This window comes from Suricata suricatta, chromosome 12, assembly GCF_006229205.1.
Source record: "Suricata suricatta isolate VVHF042 chromosome 12, meerkat_22Aug2017_6uvM2_HiC, whole genome shotgun sequence".
Lineage (NCBI taxonomy): Eukaryota > Metazoa > Chordata > Mammalia > Carnivora > Herpestidae > Suricata > Suricata suricatta.
The window spans coordinates 83,325,768-83,348,342 of NC_043711.1; the positions used below are offsets into that span (position 1 = coordinate 83,325,768).

General features: G+C 41.8%; 1 protein-coding gene across 3 annotated transcripts in view; it reads right to left on the reverse strand.

Annotated features, from left to right (window-relative positions):
* TRPC4AP (transient receptor potential cation channel subfamily C member 4 associated protein) overlaps window positions 1–22,575 on the reverse strand; it is a 67,650-nt gene that overhangs the window by 13,346 nt on the left and 31,729 nt on the right. For 2 of the 3 annotated variants that reach the window (XM_029916808.1, XM_029916810.1), the window contains exons 7-9: window positions 21,378–21,585; window positions 13,327–13,512; window positions 1,875–2,041 (exon numbers count right to left, since the gene is read on the reverse strand). In XM_029916808.1, coding sequence (XP_029772668.1) covers window positions 1,875–2,041; window positions 13,327–13,512; window positions 21,378–21,585 — 561 coding nt within the window. The remainder of the gene's footprint in view (window positions 1–1,874; window positions 2,042–13,326; window positions 13,513–21,377; window positions 21,586–22,575) is intronic. The other variant, XM_029916809.1, reaches the window with a different exon arrangement.

The following is a 22,575-nucleotide window of genomic DNA, read 5'->3' on the forward strand; positions in this document are numbered from 1 at the left end:
TTGCTGTCCCTGCATCGGTGAGGTCTGCGGATCCACATCCCCACGGCGCCAGCACGCAGCAGGTACACAGTCAGTGCTGACAGTGCTCATGAGGACGTGCCAGCAGAGCACTGGTCCTCAGGCGGGCAGTGGTCCCTCCGAGGCAGCAGCGGCAGTAATCATACAGGCTAACCAGAGAAACCGATGACTGATTCGTAAAGACTTAGCAACAGGAAGGCTCAGGGAGCAGGGAATGGTCATGGGGGACAGAAAGTAGATGGCTCTACTGATGCCTGGAGCATGAGAGCACAGCCCTTTTTGCACCTTGGTTTTCTCAAGTATCAAGTGAGGCGAGAGGTGGCGCCACTTGTTCTATAACTTACCAAATACCCAAAAATTCAAATATGAAAAAAAGGTAAAAGCACTGAACACATGTAAGGCACAGTGACACAATATTTTTATAACAAATAGATTCCATATTGAAAGAAGGAGCTTCAACGCCACAGAGGTCAGGGTGGGGCCTTATCCAGGGTCCAGGTTTTAAATACCAACTGCATGCTGACACCCTCCAAGGTTCGAGCCCCGGGCCTGACCTCTGCCCTAACTCCAGGTGCGGATTCTGGGAGACACCTCAAATCTAACTTGTCCAAACTGAATTCCCTGCCTGTCTCCCTCTGCCTCCACTCCTCTCCCCCAACTCCTAACCCACGGTCTTAACCATCTCAAGAAGTGGCCAATCCATCCTACCACCTGCTTGGGCCAAAAACCCTAGAAGTAGTCAAAGGTCACCCATAATCTCTCATGCCCACATCCAAACTATCAGCAACTTCTACCTGTTCTACCATCAGAATATATCCAGAATGCAAGCACTTCTTGCCACTCCCCTCCACTGACATGCTTGGTCCTGGCCACTATCATCTCTTTCACATGGCTGCCAGAGAGGTGACTTCCCAGTCACTCAGAGTAAACACCCATGTCCTGAAAATGGCCTGTGAAAGCCAGATTCGATCTGGCCCCTGCCTGCTCCTCACCCCTCCCCTCGCTGCTCATTCCAATCCATGTCCCCACTTCCCTACTGTTCCACCAACCCACCAGGCACATTCGCACCTCAAGACTTACTCCCTCTACCTGGCAGGCTGCCTTGGGGATCGGCGTGCACAGCCCCCGCACTTTCTTGAGGACACTGCTATGTTGGATATCCTCTTGGCAGTGGGTCTTCTCCCTGGCTACCCTATCCAAAATTGCTCCTCACTTGTAAGATGAAGATAAGCGCACCCATCTCGCACAGAGCTGCTGTGATGGTCCAGGGTCTGGCTCACAAAGGAGCCTAAGGACTGCTGAGCGTCCCCTGCCAACTGCCCACCTTTTTCTTCATCCACAGGGCAATGATTAGTCAGCAGGAGAGGGCTACTTCTCATCTGTCTGGAGGAGCGGTGCTCTTTTTCTCCCTCTGTAGGTTATGGGCCCTTGCTCCTTCAACCCCAGCCCCTGGGGAGCCCCAACACCTGCCTAGTTTTTGTAACTGGACACAGTTCGGGGCTCTGGCCCACCTCCCTGAGCCCCTATCGGATTGGCAGCTCCTCCAGTGCATCTACAGAGCAGCTGTCCTGCCACAAAGATTTCCCTTAGTTCTCCATATTAACAAGGTCAGGTAACATGGCCAAGCCACCAGCTTCTGCCCTGGGCACTGATGCGCTGCTCGGAAACGCTGCCCACCACAAGGTATGGTGGGAAGACTGTGGACTCTGGAATGAGACTAGTTTCCTGATACGTAAAACAGAGATGAGGAGACCGACCCCCCTGCACACTGCTGGGCTGGAGAGATGGCCTACTGGAGTACTGGATGCCCCACAAATGCCCAGAGAGCACTTTTCTGATGCGGGGGAGGGGCGCACCTGGTTCCGCTGACGCCCCATCAGCAGCACGCAGAGAACATAGAGCACTTCCAGTTTGTACATGATCTCGTGCATGATCTTCATTGACTGAGGCAGCTGGGTCCGGGTGGAAGTGTGAGGCAGGCCATTCTCCTCAGAAGACCCTGGCGGAGGGAACACAATGGAGGCTGAGACAGCCACCAGGAGAGAGGGTTGAGTCACTGCTTGTGAGGAAACCGGTTTCTGCCCCTCAAACCTGCTCTGGACAGACCTGAGGTAACACAGTCATCAGACTGGCCCCTGAGCCCATGACAGAGACTTTGAAAGCCATGAAACCCCTTCGGGCCCACTGGAGTTAGGGAAGCTTACAAACTTAGAAAAACTGACTCCGCACATCGTAAGAAAAGAAGTTCTGTATGTATGGTGACAGATGTGATTACTCTGCACTCTGTACAAGTATCAAAGCATCATGGTGTACACCTGAAAATAATACATTGTACATCAATTATACTTCAATTAAAAAAAACCCCACAAATCGACTCTGCAGTTGCATTGCATCTCATCGACTTTAACACAGTGAAAATGCTCTGACACAGCCAAGACAGCAGCAAGATCCATCCCTTCCTGATACTTTTTTCTCCTGTCACCATCAGAGTGTCCCCCACCCAAGTGCCCAGACCGTGAGCTAGCAGCAAATTGTGCCAAACTCTCCTCACAAATGACTCTAAGTACCCGGTTCCTCTGCCTAGATTCTACAAGGAGGCACTGCTAAAAGATGGAGAGGGATCCTTTTCCAAGGTTTCTTTTCTCCTGACTTGCAAAGAACCACCTAAAGTTTTCTAAGGTTCAACTTTGCAAGGCAGATTGGACACCACAATTGCTGTTACTGATACAGATGAACACACAGTTTACTAGCAGACTTCCACTTTACTGTCATAGTAACAATGGCAGCATCTGAGTAATATTCCTGGGACACAGTAGGTGCCAGGCATTGTATTTGGGCTGCAGGTAAACCATCGCATTTATTCTACTACCCAATTAACAAGAAAGTCTCAATGAGTCATGCAGGTGACAGTGAAGTGTACTCATGGGAAGGGGCTAGAGCAAAGTGCTGAAGGCTGAGGGCTCTGGGGTTTTAACCTCCTGGCTGTATAATACTGGTCAAGTCACCTCCACACTAGGCCTCAGAGCGCCTTATAGAAGGGAAGTAACAGGAGTGCTACTGTGGACAGCTCGGGAGGCTCTGCAGAGTGAATGAGAGCACGAGAAAAGCCCCCCTGGTTTTGGGGAGCCTTCCGTTCAGGTTCCTATTATTTTTAAAAGAGTACTGGTCAAGCTCAAGAAAACTTAGGGTTTACTCCCCCTCAGTTTTCCTCATGTTTAATGTGAAAAGATGAATGAGTAACTATGAAGGTCCTTCCAAGCTCCCGCTGGAACTGCTACCCCTAGAGGCCTATTGCAGAGGGCCAGAACAACTCCATGGTCCAGAACAGTGGTTATCAAATAAAATTTGGGTAAGGTGCGTGCGAAAGTCCGGTGACTTCTGCAAGGTGATACCATGATACAGGAACCCAGGTTACTCTGCCCTACTGACACGGAACAATTTTTATAGCCATATCATGTCACTAATATAAAATCACAACCCTGGGAGGTGACCAGATGCTGACTGAAGCAAAACTGAAAGGCAGCATGGCACAGGTGCCAGGAGCACAGACCCCGGGCCAGCCTGCCGCATCTGACCCGGCTCTACTGCCCACCAGCTGGGTGGCCTTGGGCAAGCTGGCAGACGTGGCTATGCTTTGGTATCCATCCTCACCTATAAAACTGGGGGAACAGCAACAGGACCAATCTCTTACCAATGTTGAAAAATGAAAAGGATTTAATATATTCAAAGTGCTAGAAACAATGTCTGCCACATGAATAAGTAACATGTGAGTATATGTTAAATAGAAATAAAATGAGTTTTTCCGCTAATGCTTGCTTGCTACTAGCTTTTTCCTTTTTAATCTGCAAGGTTTTTTTTTTTATCTTATTTATTTTTTTAATGTTTTTTATTATGCAGGGCTCGAACCCATGAACCATGAGATCATGACCTGAGCTGAAGTCGATGCTTAACGGACTGAACCACCGAGGCACCCCTGCAAGGTTTTTTTAAAATAAATTAAAAAAAAAATTTTTTTTTATTGCTTTTTATTTTATTTTTGAGAGACAGAGACAGACAGCTGGAGCAGGGGAGGGTCAGAGAGAGAGGGAGACACAGAATCCAAAACAGGCTCCAGGCTCCGAGCTAGCTGTCAGCACAGAGCCCGACACGGGGCTCGAACCCACGAACCGTGAGATCTGACCTGAGCCGAAGCCGGATGCCCAACCGACTGAGCCACCCAGGCGCCCCTAAAATAAATTTTTAAAAATGTTTATTTATTTATTTTGAGAGAGAGAGAGAGCAAGCGAGTGATTAGGAGGAGGGGCAGAAAGAAAGAGAGGGAGAGAGGATCCCAAGCAGGCTCTGCACTGATGGCATGGTTCCTGATGCAGGGTTTGGTCCCACAAACCATGAGCTCATGAGTTCATGACCTGACCTGAAATCAAGAATTGGACGCTCAACAAACTGAGCCATCCAAGTGTCCCAATCTGCAAACTCTTCATTGCAACAAAAGTGGTAGTGGGCAAAGACTGAAGAAAAATTTACAGGAGAAAACCGAATTGAGAAAAATTCTATCTCCAGAAACGTTCATTTTCCTGCATGTTGGGAGGAAAATTATAATTACTCAATTTCCATGCTGGGCCTCTGGCCCAGCTCCCAGAACAGTTTAAGAGTCAGCTGATTTGTGGAGAGAATCCGGAGAGTTACGGTGTGGACCCTGCCTCTGCTGCACACTTGCCATGTGGCCTGAAGAGCCTCGGCGTCCTTGTCACCTAGCTCAGGGAGCTTGAGGGCGACTGTGGTACAGGACGCCTAAGGGAAGGGCAGGCGCAGCAAATGGCACACAAGCCCTGCTCAGTAATACACATCTGTGGAGAAGAAGAAACACAGGCAGTTCGGATGCTTCCCCAAGGCACTGCCGATCTTTGGTGCCTGGTCTGCACAGGCCTGACGAGACAGTCTCGAGGGTAAGTATTTTCGAGAAAGGCAGTTCTTCAAGCAATGGCCAAGGGTCAGCAACAAGGTTAATTCCCAAGGATGAGGATCAGCAAACTAGTCTGAGAGGTTTGTACTTCTCTCCAATCTCTTCATTCCTGATTCAAGGGGCTGCTACCCTCCGTAGGTCTACACTGCACTCCGGGGCATACTCACTCTTTTTTTTTTTTTCTAAAACAGCTTTGAGCTATAATTTAACACACAGTTTGCCTACTTGAACTGTACAATCCAGTGGTTTTTAGCATATTCACAGAGTTGTGCAGCCATCACAACTGATTATAGAGCATTTTCACCACCCCAAAAAGTCGTCCTGTTCTCATTAGCAGTCACTCCTCATTTGCTACCAAACCCCTCATCCCGAGGCATCCACTAAAGTACTTTCTGTCTCAATGGAATTGCCTGTTTAAGACATTTCATACAAATGGAATCATAAAACGTGTGATTTTTTTTTTGTGCCTGGCTTCTTCCACTCCACACAGTGTTTTCAAGACTCATTCAGGTTGCAGCACGTATCAGTATTTCATTTTTTAAACTGCTGAACAATATTCTACTGTATGAATATACCACATTGTTATCCACTTATCAGCTGATGGACATTTGGATTATTTCCGTATTTTGGTTATTATAAATCTGCAGCTATAAATATTCACGTATAAGTTTTTACATAAACATGTTTTCATTTCTCCTGGGTATATAAGTAGGAATAGAATTTCTGGGTCATATGATAACCCTGTTTAGCCTTTTGAGGAACTGTTTGAAACATGCCAGACTGTTTTCCAAAGTGACTGCACCATTTTACATGCCCACCAACAGAGAATGAGGGTTCTGATTTCTCCACATCCTTGCCAATACTTGCTATCATTTCTTTTTGATGATAAACATCCTAACAGTATGAAGTAGTATCTGACTGTGGTTTGGATTTACATTTCCCTGATGGTTAATGATGCTGAGTATCTTTTCATTTGTTTGTTGGCTATCTATCTGCTCTGGAGAAATGGGTATTCAGATCCTTAGCCCATATTTCAGAATGTGTTGTCTTTTTATCATTGACGGTAGGAGTTCTTTACAACTTCTAAATCCAAGTCCCTTATTAGATATATGGTTTGTAGCCAATCCATTTCTGCCAAGAAGCCAGTTGGGATTTTGACACATAGCTCAGCACGTGGAGTAAGGCTACCTTAATCATACTGAGTCTTCTGATCCATGAACACGAGATAGCTTTATGTTTATTTAGGTCCTCTTTCACAATAAGAAAGACGTTTTGTAATTTTCAGAGTAGAAATTCTGAATTTCTTTTTAAATTTATCCTTAAGTATTGCATTCTTTTTGATGCTTTGTAAATGAAATTCTTTTTCTTAATTTTGGTTTGTTCACTGCTACTGTATAGAAACAAATGAATTTTGTATATTGACCTTATATTCTGAAACTCTGTTGAACTTATTAGTTTAATGGGGTTTTTTTTTGTTGTTGTTTTGTTTTTTTTACCGGATTCCTTGGTTTTTCTAATTCCTAATCTGAACGCCCTCTATTTCTCACCTAGAGCCTCCAAAGCAATGTTAAGTTGAAGCAGCAGGGGCAGGCGTCCTGTCTGTCTTGTGCACGTGCCTGATCTTGGCGGGGGAGGGGGCAGCTTTCAGTCTTTGGGCATGAAGTATGCTGGCTGTGGGTTTAAGATGCCCTTTAATAGGTTGAGACTGTTCCTTTCTCTTCCCAGTTTGAATGTTTTTATCATGAAGGGGTGTTGGATTTTGTCTGATGCTTTTCCGCATCTACTGAAATGATCGTGTACATTTTTGTTCTTTCTTCTGATACAGTGTATGCACCAACTGATTTTCATATACTGAATCAACTCTGCATAAATCCTACCTAGTCATGTAAATAGACTTGGTCAGGTGTTTAGTCCTTGTATGTTGCTAAATTTGGTTTGCTAGTATTTTCTTGAGGATTTTTACATTTATATTCATGAGAGATATTGGTCTGTAATTTCCTTGTAGTATCTTTGGTTTGGGTATCAGGTTAATTATGACCTCATATGTTGGGAAGTGTTTCTTCCTCTTCTATTCTGTGGAAGTCTGTGACGTCCTGGTGTCAATTCTTATTTAAATGGATGGTATAATTCATCAGTGAAGCCACACAGGCCAGGCCTTCTTTTGAGGGGTAGTTTTTCCATTATTAATTCAATCTCTTTTACTTTCATAGGTCTGCTCAGATTTTCTGTTTCTTCTTGAGTTGGCTGCAGGAGTTTTTGTCTTTATCATCATCTGTCCATTTCATCTAGGCTGTCTAATTTGTTGGCATACAGTTGTGTACAGTATTTCCTTAGAGTCCTTTTTATCTTTGTACATGTCATGTACTCTTTCATTCTTGGTTTTAATAGTTTGAATATAGTCTTTTTTTCCCCCTTGATCAGTGAAGCTAAAGGTTAATTTTGTTGACCTTTTCTAAGAACCAACTTCTGGTTTTGCAGATCTTCTATTATTTTCCTATTCTCTATTTCATTAATTTCTATTCCAATCCCATTATTTCTTTCCATCTGCTTGCTTTGAGCAAATAGCTTGCCTCTTCCTTTTTCAATGACATAAGGAGAAAAATTAGGTTACTGATTGGGGATTTTTTGAGTTTTTTTTTTAAATGCAGGGATTTATAGCTATACGTTTCTCCTTTAGGATGCTTTAGCTGCATTCCTTAAGGTCAGTATGTTGTGTCCTCATTTTCACTTGTCTCAAAATATCTTTGAATTTTTTAATGTTTATTTATTTTTGAGAGAGGGAGAGAGAGAGAGGGCGGCTTGAACCCATGAACTGTGAGATCATGACCTGAGCCAAAATTAGATGCTTAACTGACTGAGGCACTCAAGCATCACTCAAAATATCTTTTAATTTTCTTTGTGATTCTATCCCTGAACTATTGGTTATTTAGAAATTTATCACTTAATTTCCACCTTTCTAATATCTGATTTCTACTATGACTTCATTGTGACTAAAATACATGGTTTGTAGAATCTTTTAAACACTTTTTAATGTTTTATTTATTTTTGATACAGAGAGAGACAGAGCATGAGAGGGGGAGGGGCAGAGAGAGAAGGAGGCACAGAATCTGAAGACAGGCTCCAGGCTCTGAGCTAGCCGTCAGCACAGAGCCCGACGCGGGGCTCGAACCCACGAACGTGAGATCTGATCTGAGCCGAAGCCGGAGGCTTAACCTACTGTGCCACCCAGGTGCCCCGGTTTGTAGAATCTTAATCCTTCCAACTTTACTGAGGCTTTTTAGATGGCCTAGCACATGGTCTACCCCGGAGAATGTTCCATGTGCATGTGAAAATAATGTATGTTCTGCAGTTGTTTGGTGGTGTTCTGTATGTATCTAGTAAGTTTAGCTTGTTTTAAAAAAGTTATGTTTATCTATTATTTTTGAGAGAGAAACAGAGAAACAGAGCACGAGCAGGGGCCAGGCAGAGAAAGAGAGGGAGACACAGAATCTGAAACAGGCTCCAGGCTCTGAGCTGTCAGCACAGAGCCCAATGCAGGGCTCGAATTCACAAACCACAAGATCATGACTGAGCTCAAGTTGGACACTTAACCAACTGAGCCACCCACATGCTGCCTGTTTGTTTTTTAAGTAGGCGCCATGCCCAGGGTGGAGCCCAACATGGGGTTTAAACTCACAACCCTGAGATCAAGACCTGAGCCGAGATCAAGAGTCAGATGTTCAACCGGCGGAGCCACCCAGCCACCCCAAGTCTTGTTGGTTTAGACTGTTGTTCAAGTCTTCTCTTTCCTTCTTGATCTGTCTAGTTGTTTTCTCCATTATTGAAAGTGGCATATTCAACTATCCAACTATTACTGCTATTTATTTCTCTCTTCAAATCTATTAGTTTTTATTTATTTTTTGGCGCTCTCGTTAGGTATATTTATAACTGTTACATCTTAACAGATTCACCCTCTTATTATTATTTTAAAATGTTCTTTTTTATCTTTGGTAACATTTTTTGTCTTCAGCCACTCCAGCTTTCTTATGGTTGCTTTCTGCAGTATGCATCTTTTTCTATCCTTTACTTCCAACTTGTTTTTATCTTTGAATAGAAAGTATGCTTCCTGTAGCCTACATACAATTGGACCTCTTCTAAAAACTCCACTATGACAATCTGTTTTTTGAATCAATTGTTTTACTATATTCATATTTAAGGTTATCAATGACACAGTTGGATTTACTTCTGCCTTTTTACTTTTTGTTTTCTACATATCTCGTTTTTTTTTTAATTCCTTTATTTCTCCTGTAATACTTTTATTTGTAGTAAGAGAACACTTTCTGGAATAACAGCATAATTCCTTTAACAATTTTCTCGATTTTTTTTAATTTAAAGAATTTTTAAATGTTTTTTATTGTTGAGAGACAGCGAGAGACAGCGCGAGGCAGGGAGGGTCAGAGACAGGGAGACACAGAATCCAAAGCAGGCTCTAGGCTCTGAGCTAGCTGTCAGCACAGAGCCTGACACGGGGCTTGAACTCACAAACCGTGAGATCATGACCTGAGCCGAAGCTGGACACTTAACGAACTGAGTCACCCAGGGGCCCCTATTTTTAAAGTTAATTTCTTTCCAGTTGCTATACGGTGTGCCATATACATCTTAACTTGACAGCATCTTTTCAGACTTAAAGTTCCAGAGCTCCTATATAGCTCTATTCCCTCTCCTCTTTTTGTGCTATTAGTTTTATGCATACTACATCTACATGTGCTAACCAACAACATACAGTACAACACAGTGCACACACTGTTAAGCTATACACTGTTGTTAACTATTACTTTATATAATTTCATGTCTGTTAAAGAAGCTAAGAAAAGAAAGAAGAGCAAGTAAATATCAATAGAGTTTGTGACACTGACCCTTTTATTTACCATTTTGGTTCTCTTCATTGATTCCCGTCGATTCAAGTTACTATCTGGTATTATTTCCTTACTGCAATACAACTTTGGTCCCATCCAAGTTCCCACAACATTTGGTCCCACAAAGTTTCTTTGTGCTGTTACTGTCAAATATATTACATTTCTGTATGTTACAGATTCAATTATATAAACATATGACTTTACACAACTGCTTTTTAAATTACTTAAGAAAAGAAGAAGAAATACACACTTATACTCTTTTACGATTCTCTCATTACCTTCAGTACTGCTCTTTGTTGTTCTGCATAGATTCACATTACTGCCTGAGGTCACCTGCTTTCCGCCTGAAGAACTTCCTTTGGTATTTCTCATAAGGCAGATCATTCAGTAATGAATTCTCTAAGTTTTTGTTTATCTAGCAAGGCCTTTATTTCACCTTTGTTTATGAAAGAAAGTTTTGCTGCTGACTTTCTTCCTTTCAGCCCTTAGGTCATCCCACGGTCTTCTGACCTCTATTATTTCCGAGAAGTCAGCTATCAATCTTAAGAGATATTCTTGAACACGAAGGCTTGTTTTTCTCTTGCTACTTTCAAGATTTTGTCTCTCTTTCAGCATTTCTATTATGATGTGTGTGGGTGTGGATCTCTTTGAACTTATGCAACTTGCAGTTCTCTGAGCCTCTCAGATGTGTACATTAATGCTTTTCAAATTTGAGAAGTTTTCAGCTACTATTTCTTTGAATAATTCTTCTTGCTCCTTTCAGTGAATTCTTCCTTCCAGTTATTTATAATTTTAAACTGCAGAACTTCCACTTGGCTCCTTTTAGTATCTCCTCTTTATGATGCTATTTGACGACGTACTGTCCTCACAGCCTCTTTAGCTTCTGCTGCTGCTTTAGGCACAGCCTCCTTTAGCTCTCCTGAGCATCCTCATGATGGGTGCTTTGAGGTCTCTGTTAACTCTGGTATCTGAGCTCTCTCACGGGCAATTTCTATTGCCTGCTTTCTCCTGTATATGGGCCATACTTGCACTGCATATCTCATAAATTTTATCAAACTGACGTTTTAGGTAAATAACATAGCAACTGTGGATACTGGTTCCCCTTCCTCCCTTTCAAGGCTTGTTATTTACTTGTTCGTTTGTTCAGTGACTTGTCTAGACTATTTCAGCAAAGTCTATTTCTGCATGGACTAGCGAGGTCCTTGGTGTTTTGCCTCAGAGGAGTGTAGCCATGGGGATGTTTACCGTCTCCCTGGATGACAGTGTTTATAGCAGGGCTCTCTTTGGCTCTTTCCCTGATTACTCTGTTAAGATTTCTGCCTCATCTGGTATGAAATCCAGCTGTCAGACTCCACTAATTGCTGGCTCAATGCTCTACTGTTCTTGACAATGCCTTGGGACATAATAAAGTGCTCCAAAGTCTAATCCAATTAAAACTGGGCCAAGGTAGTTTCTGAGACTGAGGTTGGTTTTGACCTCAGAAGAGCTCTGCTTAGCTGTTTTCCTGGTTCTTACTGGTAAACTACCCAGCCTATGGTTTACTTTTTTTTTTAATGTTACTTATTTTTAAGAAAGAGAAAGGGAGAGGGTATGTGCCCTCAAGTGAGAGAGGGGTAGACAGAGAGAAAGAGAAAGAGAGAGAGAGAGAGAGAGAGAGAGAGAGAGAGAGAGATAGAGAGAGAGAGAGAGAAGATCCCAAGCACAAATGAACCCTGAGATCAAGACCTGAACCAAGATCAAGATCTGAGCCAAAATCAAGGAGTTGGACACTTAACAGACTGAGCCACCCAGGCACCTCTATGGTTTAGCTTCTTGTTCTTACTAAGAGCTAACAGCCTCCTTTTATTTGCTTACCACCAAAATCTACATTGTTTTCGAGAACACCCTTAGGTCTGAACTTCCCCACATTCTGCTCTTGCCCATTCATTATCTCTCCTCCTGGCAAAACCTTGGTGCCACTACTCTAAGCAGAGTCAGCAGACTCTTAGTCTTCTTGGCTTGCCTCTCCCTACACGGAAGCTCTGCTCTACACCTGAGCTGGTGCAAGGACAGTAGGGTCACAGAACTCTTGCTTGCCAGGCTAGGGCACAGCTTCTGTACTGAGTGTACACAAAGGTAGGCAGAGGAAAGGAGTCACTGGCATTATGTAAAATAAGTGAATTAAATAAAGTCAGAAAGAGAGAGAAAATACTGCATAAAATCACTTCTATACGGAATCTAAAGAAGTCAAAGAAACAGAATTCTGGTTTCTGGTTTCCCAACCAGAAGCTGGGAGAATTAGGAAGATAGTGGTCAAAAGGTACCCACTTCCAGTTATAAGATTATGTTCTGGGATCCAAGGTACATCATGGGGATTAATATCTGAATGATGCTAATAAAGTAGATTTTAAATGTTCTCACCACAAAAAAGAAGTATGTGATGGGATGGAGGTGTTAGCTAATACTATAATGGTATCATTTTGCAATATACAAATGCATTAAAGTAATATGCTATACATAGTATTATAAATAAATAATATCTCAATAAAGTTGGGGCAAGGAGCCCCTGACCTGTAAGGGTATACTCATCAAGAATTTAGCCTTTTCAACATGGAGTTGGAGTGAATGAGAAAAGCTGGTGGTCTGCCTTCCTCCCCTTCAACAGTGAGATACCAGATTCCTTGTTTGGGAATTGTGTCTCCTGTTGAAGGTTGTGTCTTTTTGGCCACACCAGCCAAGAGTGGAACTCCCAACAAGCAAAACCTCAAATGTCAAAGACACTCACTGTTCTGAGTTTTAGCAGATTTCCTTGAAGAAATGTTTCCTCCTTTGCTGTGCTCTCAGAACAACTTCCACATATACATGGATTGCTTTTGTTGTTTTTTTATAGGTTTTGTTTACAGTTGCACTGAGGAGCAGGTCCACAGAGCTCCATACACTGCCATCCTGGAACCAGAACTCCTCCTTTCACTTTTCTCTGCATGATTACAGTGAGAATTCCTGCGTTTGTACAACCTGACCCCATCTTGCTGGCCAGAGTCAAATGCTTCACCATTGAACATATGACCCAAGAGAGGCCAGAGTCCTTCACCAGGAAGCTACTGCTGAAACCAAAAGTCTACTCATTTATTAGGCAGTCTACTCATCAGAACAGAGAGAACACTAAAGAACCCTGGAGAATGAAGCAGAGACATGGAAAGGACTCTCTGAGTTCCTAAGAATGCTCTGGTTACTGGATCCGGCTAGCTCCTTCTCCCTGCAACCAGGTCCATCCTGACAGAGTTTAAAGAGGCTTTTCTGTCACTAGCTTTCAGAAGTATCTTAACAGTTATGATCTAGGACTTCCCTGAGGAAAATCATACTTTGAGCAAATTTCAATTAATTCTCCTTGGAAAAGAGATCAAGAATGGCTCCAGGAGCCTAAGGGGAAGCTCCCCATGTCACAGAAGCCCCCACCCCGGCTCCAAGTACCTTGATTGTGCTCAGACTCCTCATTAGCCACTCGCATCAGGGCGTCCAGCACCAAAGCATTGTCTAGCCATGTGTACCACTCCTCCAACTCCTGAAGGAAGCTGGCCGTGCCCGTTGACTCTGACACCTTTCGAGTCGCAAGCTTGCAAAGCCGCTCAACGAAGCCAGGGATGCTGAGAAGGGCCGCTGCCAAGGAGAGAACAAAAAAGGGAATTTTTAAAACAGAGACCAGCTCTAAAGCCCTCAACAAGGAGCCCGTCCCCTACCTGCGGTGGGAATGATTTTTAATCTGATAGAAGCTAGTCACAGCTTCCCTTTAAGATGAAATGCCAAGGCAAAATAAAATAGTGCTTAAATTATAGGAACAAGTTCAATTGTAGTAGGTGTAGAGAAACAGGCTGTCTTATACCTACCAGTGGGTATGTAAATCTGAATAACTTTAGTATCTTAAATCTGTGTGTCTTTGAGCCAGGAGTTTCATTTCTGGGAATTTCCCATAAGGACATAACCAATTATATATACAAAGACATTCTTTGATATGGTTTCCGCAATAGCAAAAGAATAAAGATAACTACATGGTCATCAACAGCACACTGATTAAAACAATATATCCATTACAATAGAATACAACAGGCACTAAGAACAATGACACATATATCTTTATACAGTGACTTAGTAAAGATACTTAAATCTACTTGTTAGAGGAAAAATTATTTTTAAAAAAGTATTGGCTTAAGCCCATTTTCTTTAAAAATTAAAAAAACTGCTTCTTTAAAACATGCACACAATATACACATAAAGAATAAAGGCTATACAACAAGGTACGTACTGTGGCCATTCCTGAGTAGGAAAGGATATAAATGTTTTTCTTTTCTTTCTTTTCTTTTTTTTTTTTTAAAGAGAGAGAGAGAGTAGGGGAGAGAGGGAGAGGTGGGGGTTGGGGGAAGGCAGGAGGAAGAGAGAGAGAGACAGAAAAAAGGGAGAGGGAGAGGGAGAGGATCTTAAGTAGGTTCCACACTCAGTGTGGAGCCTGCACAGGGCTCAACTCATGACCTTGAGATCATGACCTGAGCTGAAATCAATAGTTTTATTTTTATGCTCAACCAACTGAGCCACCCAGGTGTCCCCATTTAAATGCTTCTTTTAAAATTACTTCTCTGGGGTGCCTGGGTGACTCAGTCGGTTAAGCCTCCGGCTTCGGCTCAGGTCAGATCTCACGTTCGTGGGTTCGAGCCCCGCGTCAGGCTCTGTGCTGACAGCTAGCTCAGAGCCTGGAGCCTGCTTCCGGTTCTGTGTCTCCTCTATCTGCCCCTCCCCCTCTCATGCTCTGTCTCTCTCTGTATAAAAAATAAATAAAACATTAAAAAAAAAAAACTACTTCTCTGTAGGGGTGCCTGGATGGTTCAATGGGTTAAGTGTCCAGACTCCTGATTTTGGCTCAGGTTCTGATTTCAAGGTTCATGTCATGAGATCAAGCTCTGCGCTGACAGTACAGAGTCTGCTTGGGATTCTCTCCCTCCCTTCTCTGCACTCTCTATCTCTCTCCCTCAAAATAAATAAATAAACTTTAAAAAAAAAACCCTACTTCTCTCCTTCTCTCTAGTTTGATTTTCCTGTAAACGAACATGTAGGAAGAAAGAAGGTTGTTTTTTTTTTTTCTTTTGGTAAAGAAAGAGACTGAATAATCATCCAACTCCTATTTCCCCTAATCCCATTTTGCTCACAATAATCAGATGGAAATTCTGACCAGTATCACAGAACATAATACACTTTGAAGGCAGGGAAATCCAGGTTGTAGATCTTGGATCTATCATTTAACCTTCTTTAAAAATAAGGACTAACATCTCTATGTATTTGCTTATACATGTATTAGACCTTCCTAGAAGGACAGAAAACGCCAATGGTTGCCAAAGGAAAAGAGAACTGGGTGACCAGAAATAAGAGTGTAAGGGGGTAACTTTTCAATGAACACCTTTTTGAACCTGTAGAGTTTTTAGAACTATGTGAAGGTTATCATCTAACTGAAAATAAGTAGGTATTTCATAATACCAAGATAGTACTATTGATTTGGAGGGTATAATATGGTATTAGAGTTACTTTTTTTTTTAATGTTTTATTTATTTTTGATACAGAGACAGAGCATGAGAGGGGGAGGGGCAGAGAGAGGAGGAGACACAGAACCGGAAGCAGGCTCCAGGCTCTGAGCTGGCTGTCAGCACAGAGCCTGACGCGGGGCTCGAACCCACGAACATGAGATCTGACCTGAGCTGAAGTCGGAGGCTTAACCGACTGAGCCACCCAGGCGCCCTTGGAGTTACGTTTAAAGAGAGTCATTATCTTGTGGAAACACTGCAATACATGCAGGTTGAATTTTATTGTATCTGGGATTTGCTTCAAAATAATTCAGAATATGGTAGGGGGGCACCTGGGGAGCTCTGTCAGGTAAGTGTCCAACTTTGGCTCAGGTCGTGATCTTGTGGTTCATGGGTTCGACTCCACACTGGGTTCTGTGCTGACAGCTTAGACCCTGAGGCCTGCTTGGGATTCTGTGTCTCCCTCTCTCTCTGCCCCTCCCCTACGTACCTCTGTCCCTCTGTCTCTCTCTCAAAAATAGATAAGCTTTAGAAAAAAGTTCAAAATAAGGTAAGGGAGGAGTGAATGGGGATAAAGAGAGGCCATGAGGTGACAGCTGCTGAATCGAGGTGATGGGTAAACAGGTATCATTATAATGTTACATGTGTCATATACATGTCTCTGTGTGAAGAATCTAAATGAAAAACCTTTTAAAATAATTTTAAAATGTTTGTTTATTTTCAGGGGGACGGGGAAGAAAGAGAGGGATAGAGAATCTCAAGCAGGTTTCGAACTAAGAGTGCAGAGCCTGATGAGGGGCTCAATGCCACAAACCATGAGATCACAATCTGAGCCAAAACCAAGAGTTGGACACTTAACCATCTGAGCCACCCAGATGCCCCTAAATGAAAAAATTTTAAGTAAAATTCAAAAGAACACAATATTAAAGAAAATCCTTCAAAACTAAAATAAGCTACAATAAAGTACAGCCAGGATTGTACAAAGTCACATAAATTCAGCTCAGCAAATAATCTTAGCTCCCTTTACATCTTCTATAAATTAGTGACTAATGTCTGATCTCATTAAAAAAAAAGCAGGGGTGCCTGGGTGGCTCAGTCAGTTAAGTATGTGACGTCAGGCTCAGATCATGATCTCTCATGGCTGTGAGTTCAGGCACCGCGTCAGGCTCTGTGCTGACAGCTGGGAGCCTGGAGCCTGTTTACTTTTGTGTCTCCCTTTCTCTCTGCCCTCCCCTAATCACATGTGGTCCCTCTGTCTCTCAAAAATAAACATTAAAACCTTTTTAAAGCTAAAATATTAAAATTAACTTTTCTTCAAAAAGTTGAACACAAAATTACCATATGACCCAGCCACTCCACTCCTAAGTACAGATGCAAAATAACTGAAAAGAGGCACTCAAACAAATGTGTACAAACATATGCTCATGGTGTTTCACAACAGTCCAAAGGGGGAAAACAATCCAAATGTCCATCAAGAGATGAATAAACAAATTGTAGTATATACAAATATTATTCAGCCATAAAAAAAATGAAACACTGATATGCTATAGAATGGATGAACCTCGGAAGTCATCATGCTAAGTTAAAAAAGCAGGATACAAAAAAATCACATGTTATGTGATTCCACTTAAAAAATACCTAGAATAGGTAATAAGAAAGCAGGTACTTGCCAGAGTTGGGGAGAATGGGGAACAGCTGCTTAACATATACACAGTTTCACTTTGGGGTGATGAAAATGTTGGAGGTGTGGTTGCACAAACTATAAATGTACTAAATGCCACTGAATTGTTCACTTTAAATGGCTTATTTGGTTATATGGCACTCACCTAAAAAAATACACGAAGGTAGATGTTTTGCTTTGAGATACCATTGTTTATTTATTGGCTTGGCAAACATCAAGAGGTTGAAAAAAGCCCTGTACTGGGAAGCATGTACAGGGGGGCTGGGCAGAAGAGAAGATGAACCAATAATTTCTTTGGAGGGCTAATTTGTCAACATCTATCAAAGTTAAAACGCAAATACCCAGCACATCCTACGCTATATGCAAGGCTGTCATTTGCAGGAACAAAGGTTTAAAAATAAACCAAATTTCCACCAATAGGGGACTAGTTAAATCAACTGTGGTATGCCCATATATTAGACTACTATGTAACTATAAGAAGGAATCACATAATTTTGGGGTTCTTTGTTAGTTTTGTTTTTTTTGAATCACATAATTTTGTATGTACTGGAATCGAATGCTTTGCAAGACAAAGTTAAGTGGAAAAAAAAAAAATGAGGAGTCAAATGGAGCCTATGTTATACTAACACCTGCACGGACAGGGAGCAGCCGATCTCTTTCCCCCTCCAACCCCCCGACTGGACACTTAGAGAACTTCTCTAAGTGAAATTGAGAGTCACATGAGAAAATGAAACAGGTTGCTGTGGGAAGGGGAACAAACTTTCTACCGTATATGCCTGCTATTCTTATTTAAGAAACCTTAGATACATGTTACTTTTTTTCCAAAAATAAATAAATAGCTGCAGTTTCTCTGTTCCTCAGGCCTACCTTTTCTGTCCTGCACTCTTGACAGCACTTAGAACGTGACCTGCCCAGCATTCAGAGTTCCGAGACTCCGGCCTCCAACCCTGGAGATTCCTGAGCCTCTGTGAGTCACTCACCTCTTGAAAAAGTGATGAGAGCTATGGGCTCTCACCCCAGGAAAGAATCATTGGCCCAATTATGCTCATCAAATGACACACGATCTCCAGGAACCAGCACCCAGCACCACAGCGTGCCTGTAATTCTCACAGCCTTACCAGCTGCTCTCACACACTCGGGCTTAATGTTAAAATGTTAAACTGGTTGACAACGGAATTTCTGCAAAAGCAGACCTTTTCTCTCATATTTGTTAAAACATTAGTATTTTGAAATATTCCTGTAAACCTTTCTCCTCAGTTTAGGCTCTGCTTTCCAGCTGAGAGGATTCGGAATTCTCTCCTAACTCATGTGTTGCAGAAATCAGCCCTTGTTAGCTCAGTGTGACCTATAAGTTGATAATTATCTGGCCGGTGGCTTGATCTACATCTCTGACTCGATTCTTGAATGATCTTTTTTTCTCCCAGATGGAACCATCTCTTCCCATATGAATGGATAGAAGGACAACTGGTACTTCTGAGAAATCCAAAAAGGACTAACATTTTTATTATCTGAGCTTCAAGAAGACAGTATAAATCACTGTTTTGCTGGGCCAGAAAACAGCCACAATTTATTAAAAACAAAACAAAAATACATCAGCTTTCTATATGGTTATGGACTGAATTGGGCCCCCCTCCAAATCCATACGTTGAAGCCCTAAGCCATCATATAACTGTATTTAGAGACAGGGCTTTTAGGGAGGTAATTAAATGACAGTGGGGCCCTAATCTGTGAGGACTGATGAGGAGGAGACATCAGATCCCTTTCTCTCTCCCTCTGTACATACACAGAGAAAAGACCACATGAGGACACAGTGAGAAGGCAGCCGTCTGCAAACCAGGGAGAGAGGCTTCACCAGAAACCAATCCTGAGGGCACCTTGATCTCAAACCTCTAGCCTCCAGCACTATGAGAAAATGAACTTCGGTTGTTCAAGCCACCCAGTCGACAGTATCTTCTTATGGCAGCCTGAGATGACTATCACACTTTATTTAAAAATATCCGGTACTGGAGTTCAATTAAAGCATGACGATATTGAGATCTTGACCTGAGCTGAAGTCGGTCACTTAACTGATTGAGCCACCCAGGTGCCTGGTGCATGACGATACTGAGAAACTAAGATCTTTCCGTTGCATTTGTGATTTAATGACGTTCACCTTGGCCTTCCCAGGGCATGTGACTGGAGAAAAATGTGTGTGGCAGAGGGCAGGGAAAGAGGAACTGTATGGTCAGAGAGCTGGGAAAGGTCAGACCCTGTACAACATCATGTGCTAAAATACATTTAATAAAGCTTCAACCCAAAAGCTACAAGCAGACATCACATGTAGATCGTCTCATGGGTTAGCCACACAGGTATACAAGTGAACCTAGACATTTTATAAAGACTTCCTTTTTTTAATGCTCCAAATCAAAGTAAACTAGGTTTGGGGTTAGCTCTCAGTTATTTAAAAAACCAACTGACTAAAATACCTTGTCTTCCAAGAATGATGGGCAATGCTTTCACTTAATGTTTCATTTAAGGTAGCTTATAAATGGTGGGTGAAGGTAACTGATAGTAACAAGATAAAAATGATCTGTAGAACAGATTCCTTAAATGGAAAACTAAAAGATGGAAGTCACTTAAGTGCCTCAGCACACACAAGTATCCTATACTGAACCTTTATGACCCTCAGTTTCCTAAGCTATGCAATGAATGGGGCTGCTCGGAGAAGTAAATAAAGTCACCGCTAGTAATGCAGTTCGCTCAATGTTTGCTACACGTCAGGAGTTTAACAACTGTGAACGTCTGTCAGTGTAGAAGTATGTGTGTTTAAATCAGCTTTAAGGTATAATTTAGTTATAGCAGAACTCACGATTTTAAGAATGTGTATTTTATGATTTGCTAAAATGAGTACGCCTTCAAAGTCCTAAGAAAGGAGAAGGGAGGGGAATAAAAGCCTACACAGACCGAGGTAGTCCTTGGATCTATGGGTCCAGGAAGAAAAACAAGCCTGGAGGGGCAACCACCAACCTGGGATCCATAGGGTTCACATACTTCTGTTTTTATGATGACTAAAACATGTACAATTATATTCTCTAAAAGCCTAGAAATATAGTCATGACCATGTGGTATTCATAACTAAAACTAGAATGCCAACAGTTAACAGAGGACTCACATTCAGTACCTAGAAGGGACACTGTTATATAGGACTTAGCAATTCTGCAGAGCTAGGCCTGGGAACCCACACATCCAGTCAACTGGACTTCAGAAACGAAGTACTGTTTTCAAAGCCTCATCAGGGCTGCTGTGGGATGATCATGGCTCTCTACTACTGCTTTCTAACTGGTTATTTGGTTAACACTAAGGCACACAGTGATATGATTTTTCGGCCTGTTAGTGTTCAAGAACTAGCTTTTAAGACCTAAGTATTTTAGTTCAAATATGGATCATCTATACTCTTATAACCAAAAGTACGCCCAATTTCCTCAAATCTTCTTAGAACAGGATAGAAACAGAAAAAAGCTCTCTAGCTAATAAAAAGCCAACAGGTGGGGAAATAATTAGCATACTTACATGCTAACAGTACATAAAAGACTGTATTCAGAAGTCCTACTTCCACTGCTGTCATCTACCTTGCTTCCACCCACCCCCTAACAGGTAACCAGTTTTACTCTCTTGTGTGAGCTTTCTGTTTAGGCATACTGTGTATGAGCAAACAAATACATCTGATCTTATTCTCCCCATCTCTGCTTTACTACAAAAATTATCATACTATACACATTGCTCTGCATTTTTCTCTTTAACAGTAATACATCTTGGAGGTGTTATCCTGTATTAGTACATACAAATCTTCTTCATTCTTCTTTTCTTAAAAGCTATACAATTTTCCATTACGTAAGTAATGGAAATTAAGTAGTTTCTTATCGATAAAACATTTAAGTTGTTCTGGTCTTATGTTATTACAATGTTGCAATGAGCGGCCTTGAATATACATCATCACCTATAATATCTATAGGACAAAGGCCCAGATGAAGCTTAGTGGATCAAAAGGTACGTGTTATCTGTAATTCTGATAAACAATGGATCTGAACTTTTTTGATGTTCTGAATCTATTAAAAAATCTGATAAAGGTTATGAACTTGGCCCCTAAAGTAATGAACACATACAAAATTTACATACTCTTAAGTGGATCCTATGAGCCTTCACATGGATCAATCTCTGAAGATACTGAAAGAGCAAATAATTTACAAAGAAGTCTCAGAACCGTAATCTCAAAATTCTGAAAACTTTACAGATTTTACCTTGGTTGATTTCAGCGGCAGAAGGTCCCAAGCTCAAGCTCTTCTTCTGCTGAGCATTTTTGGCAAGTAGTGTGTGCTTGTCATCATTCCCTGTATCCATCTCTGAAATGGTGACAGCCAGAATCCGGCAGAAATTAGCAAGCTGCTGCTGATCAAAATTGGATACTAAAGAACTCAGATTGGGGACTTCATCTAGTCGGATCATTTCCTACAGGAAACACAAATAAAACAATCCCCATGCTCAGTTCATTTGAAACTGGATGTGCCCCTTGACTGCATTCCCCTGAAGAATGGGGCGTAGTAGCTAGACCACTTAGGTTCAAATCCCAGCTCTGCAAACTGCAGCTGTGCAAACGCAGGTAAATTATGGAGCCTAAGTCTCTGCTCAACTGTCAAATGGGACTAACAAATATTAGAGGATGGGTCTGAGGATTAAACCTTTTGAAAACCACCATTCTTATTTTTTGTTCGTGTGGCTCATTTTGTCTATTTAGAAAAGCAAAGCAAAGCAAAGCAAATGCTTACCACTCAAGTTTTATCACTCATAAGTTGCCATTCTCGCTACAGATGTTTTCTTTCTAAGAAGTAAGAAATAGAGTATTCCTACCCAGCTGTGTTCCCTTTTCTCCTGCCAGGGGGAAACAGTATTTTGAACTGTGTTTATTATTCTCGCACATGTTCTTATATTTATAAATATTTCCATAAAAATAATATGGTATTAAAGTGAAGTAAACCACCAACAAAAGAAAAAGGCAACATACTGAATGAGAGAAGATATTTGTAAATGATGTTTGATGAGGGGTTAATATCCAAAAAAAATATATAAAGAACTCATACAATGCGACAACAAAAATGATCTGATTTAACATATGGGCAGAGAACCTAAACAGACATTTTTCCAAAGAAGACATACAGAAGGCCAACAGACACATGAAAAGATGCTCAATATCACTAATCAGGAGGGAAATGCAAATCAAAACCACAATGAGATATCACCTCATATCTGTCAGAATGGCTAACATTAAAAAGGCAGTGGATCAAGAAGATGTGGTTTATATATACAATGGAGTACTATATGGGAATGAGAAAGAATGAAATCTGGCCATTTTTAGCAAAGTGGATGGACCTCGAGGGTGTCAGGATAAGTGAAATAAGTCAAGCAGAGAAGGACAGATACCATATGTTTGAACTCATAGGT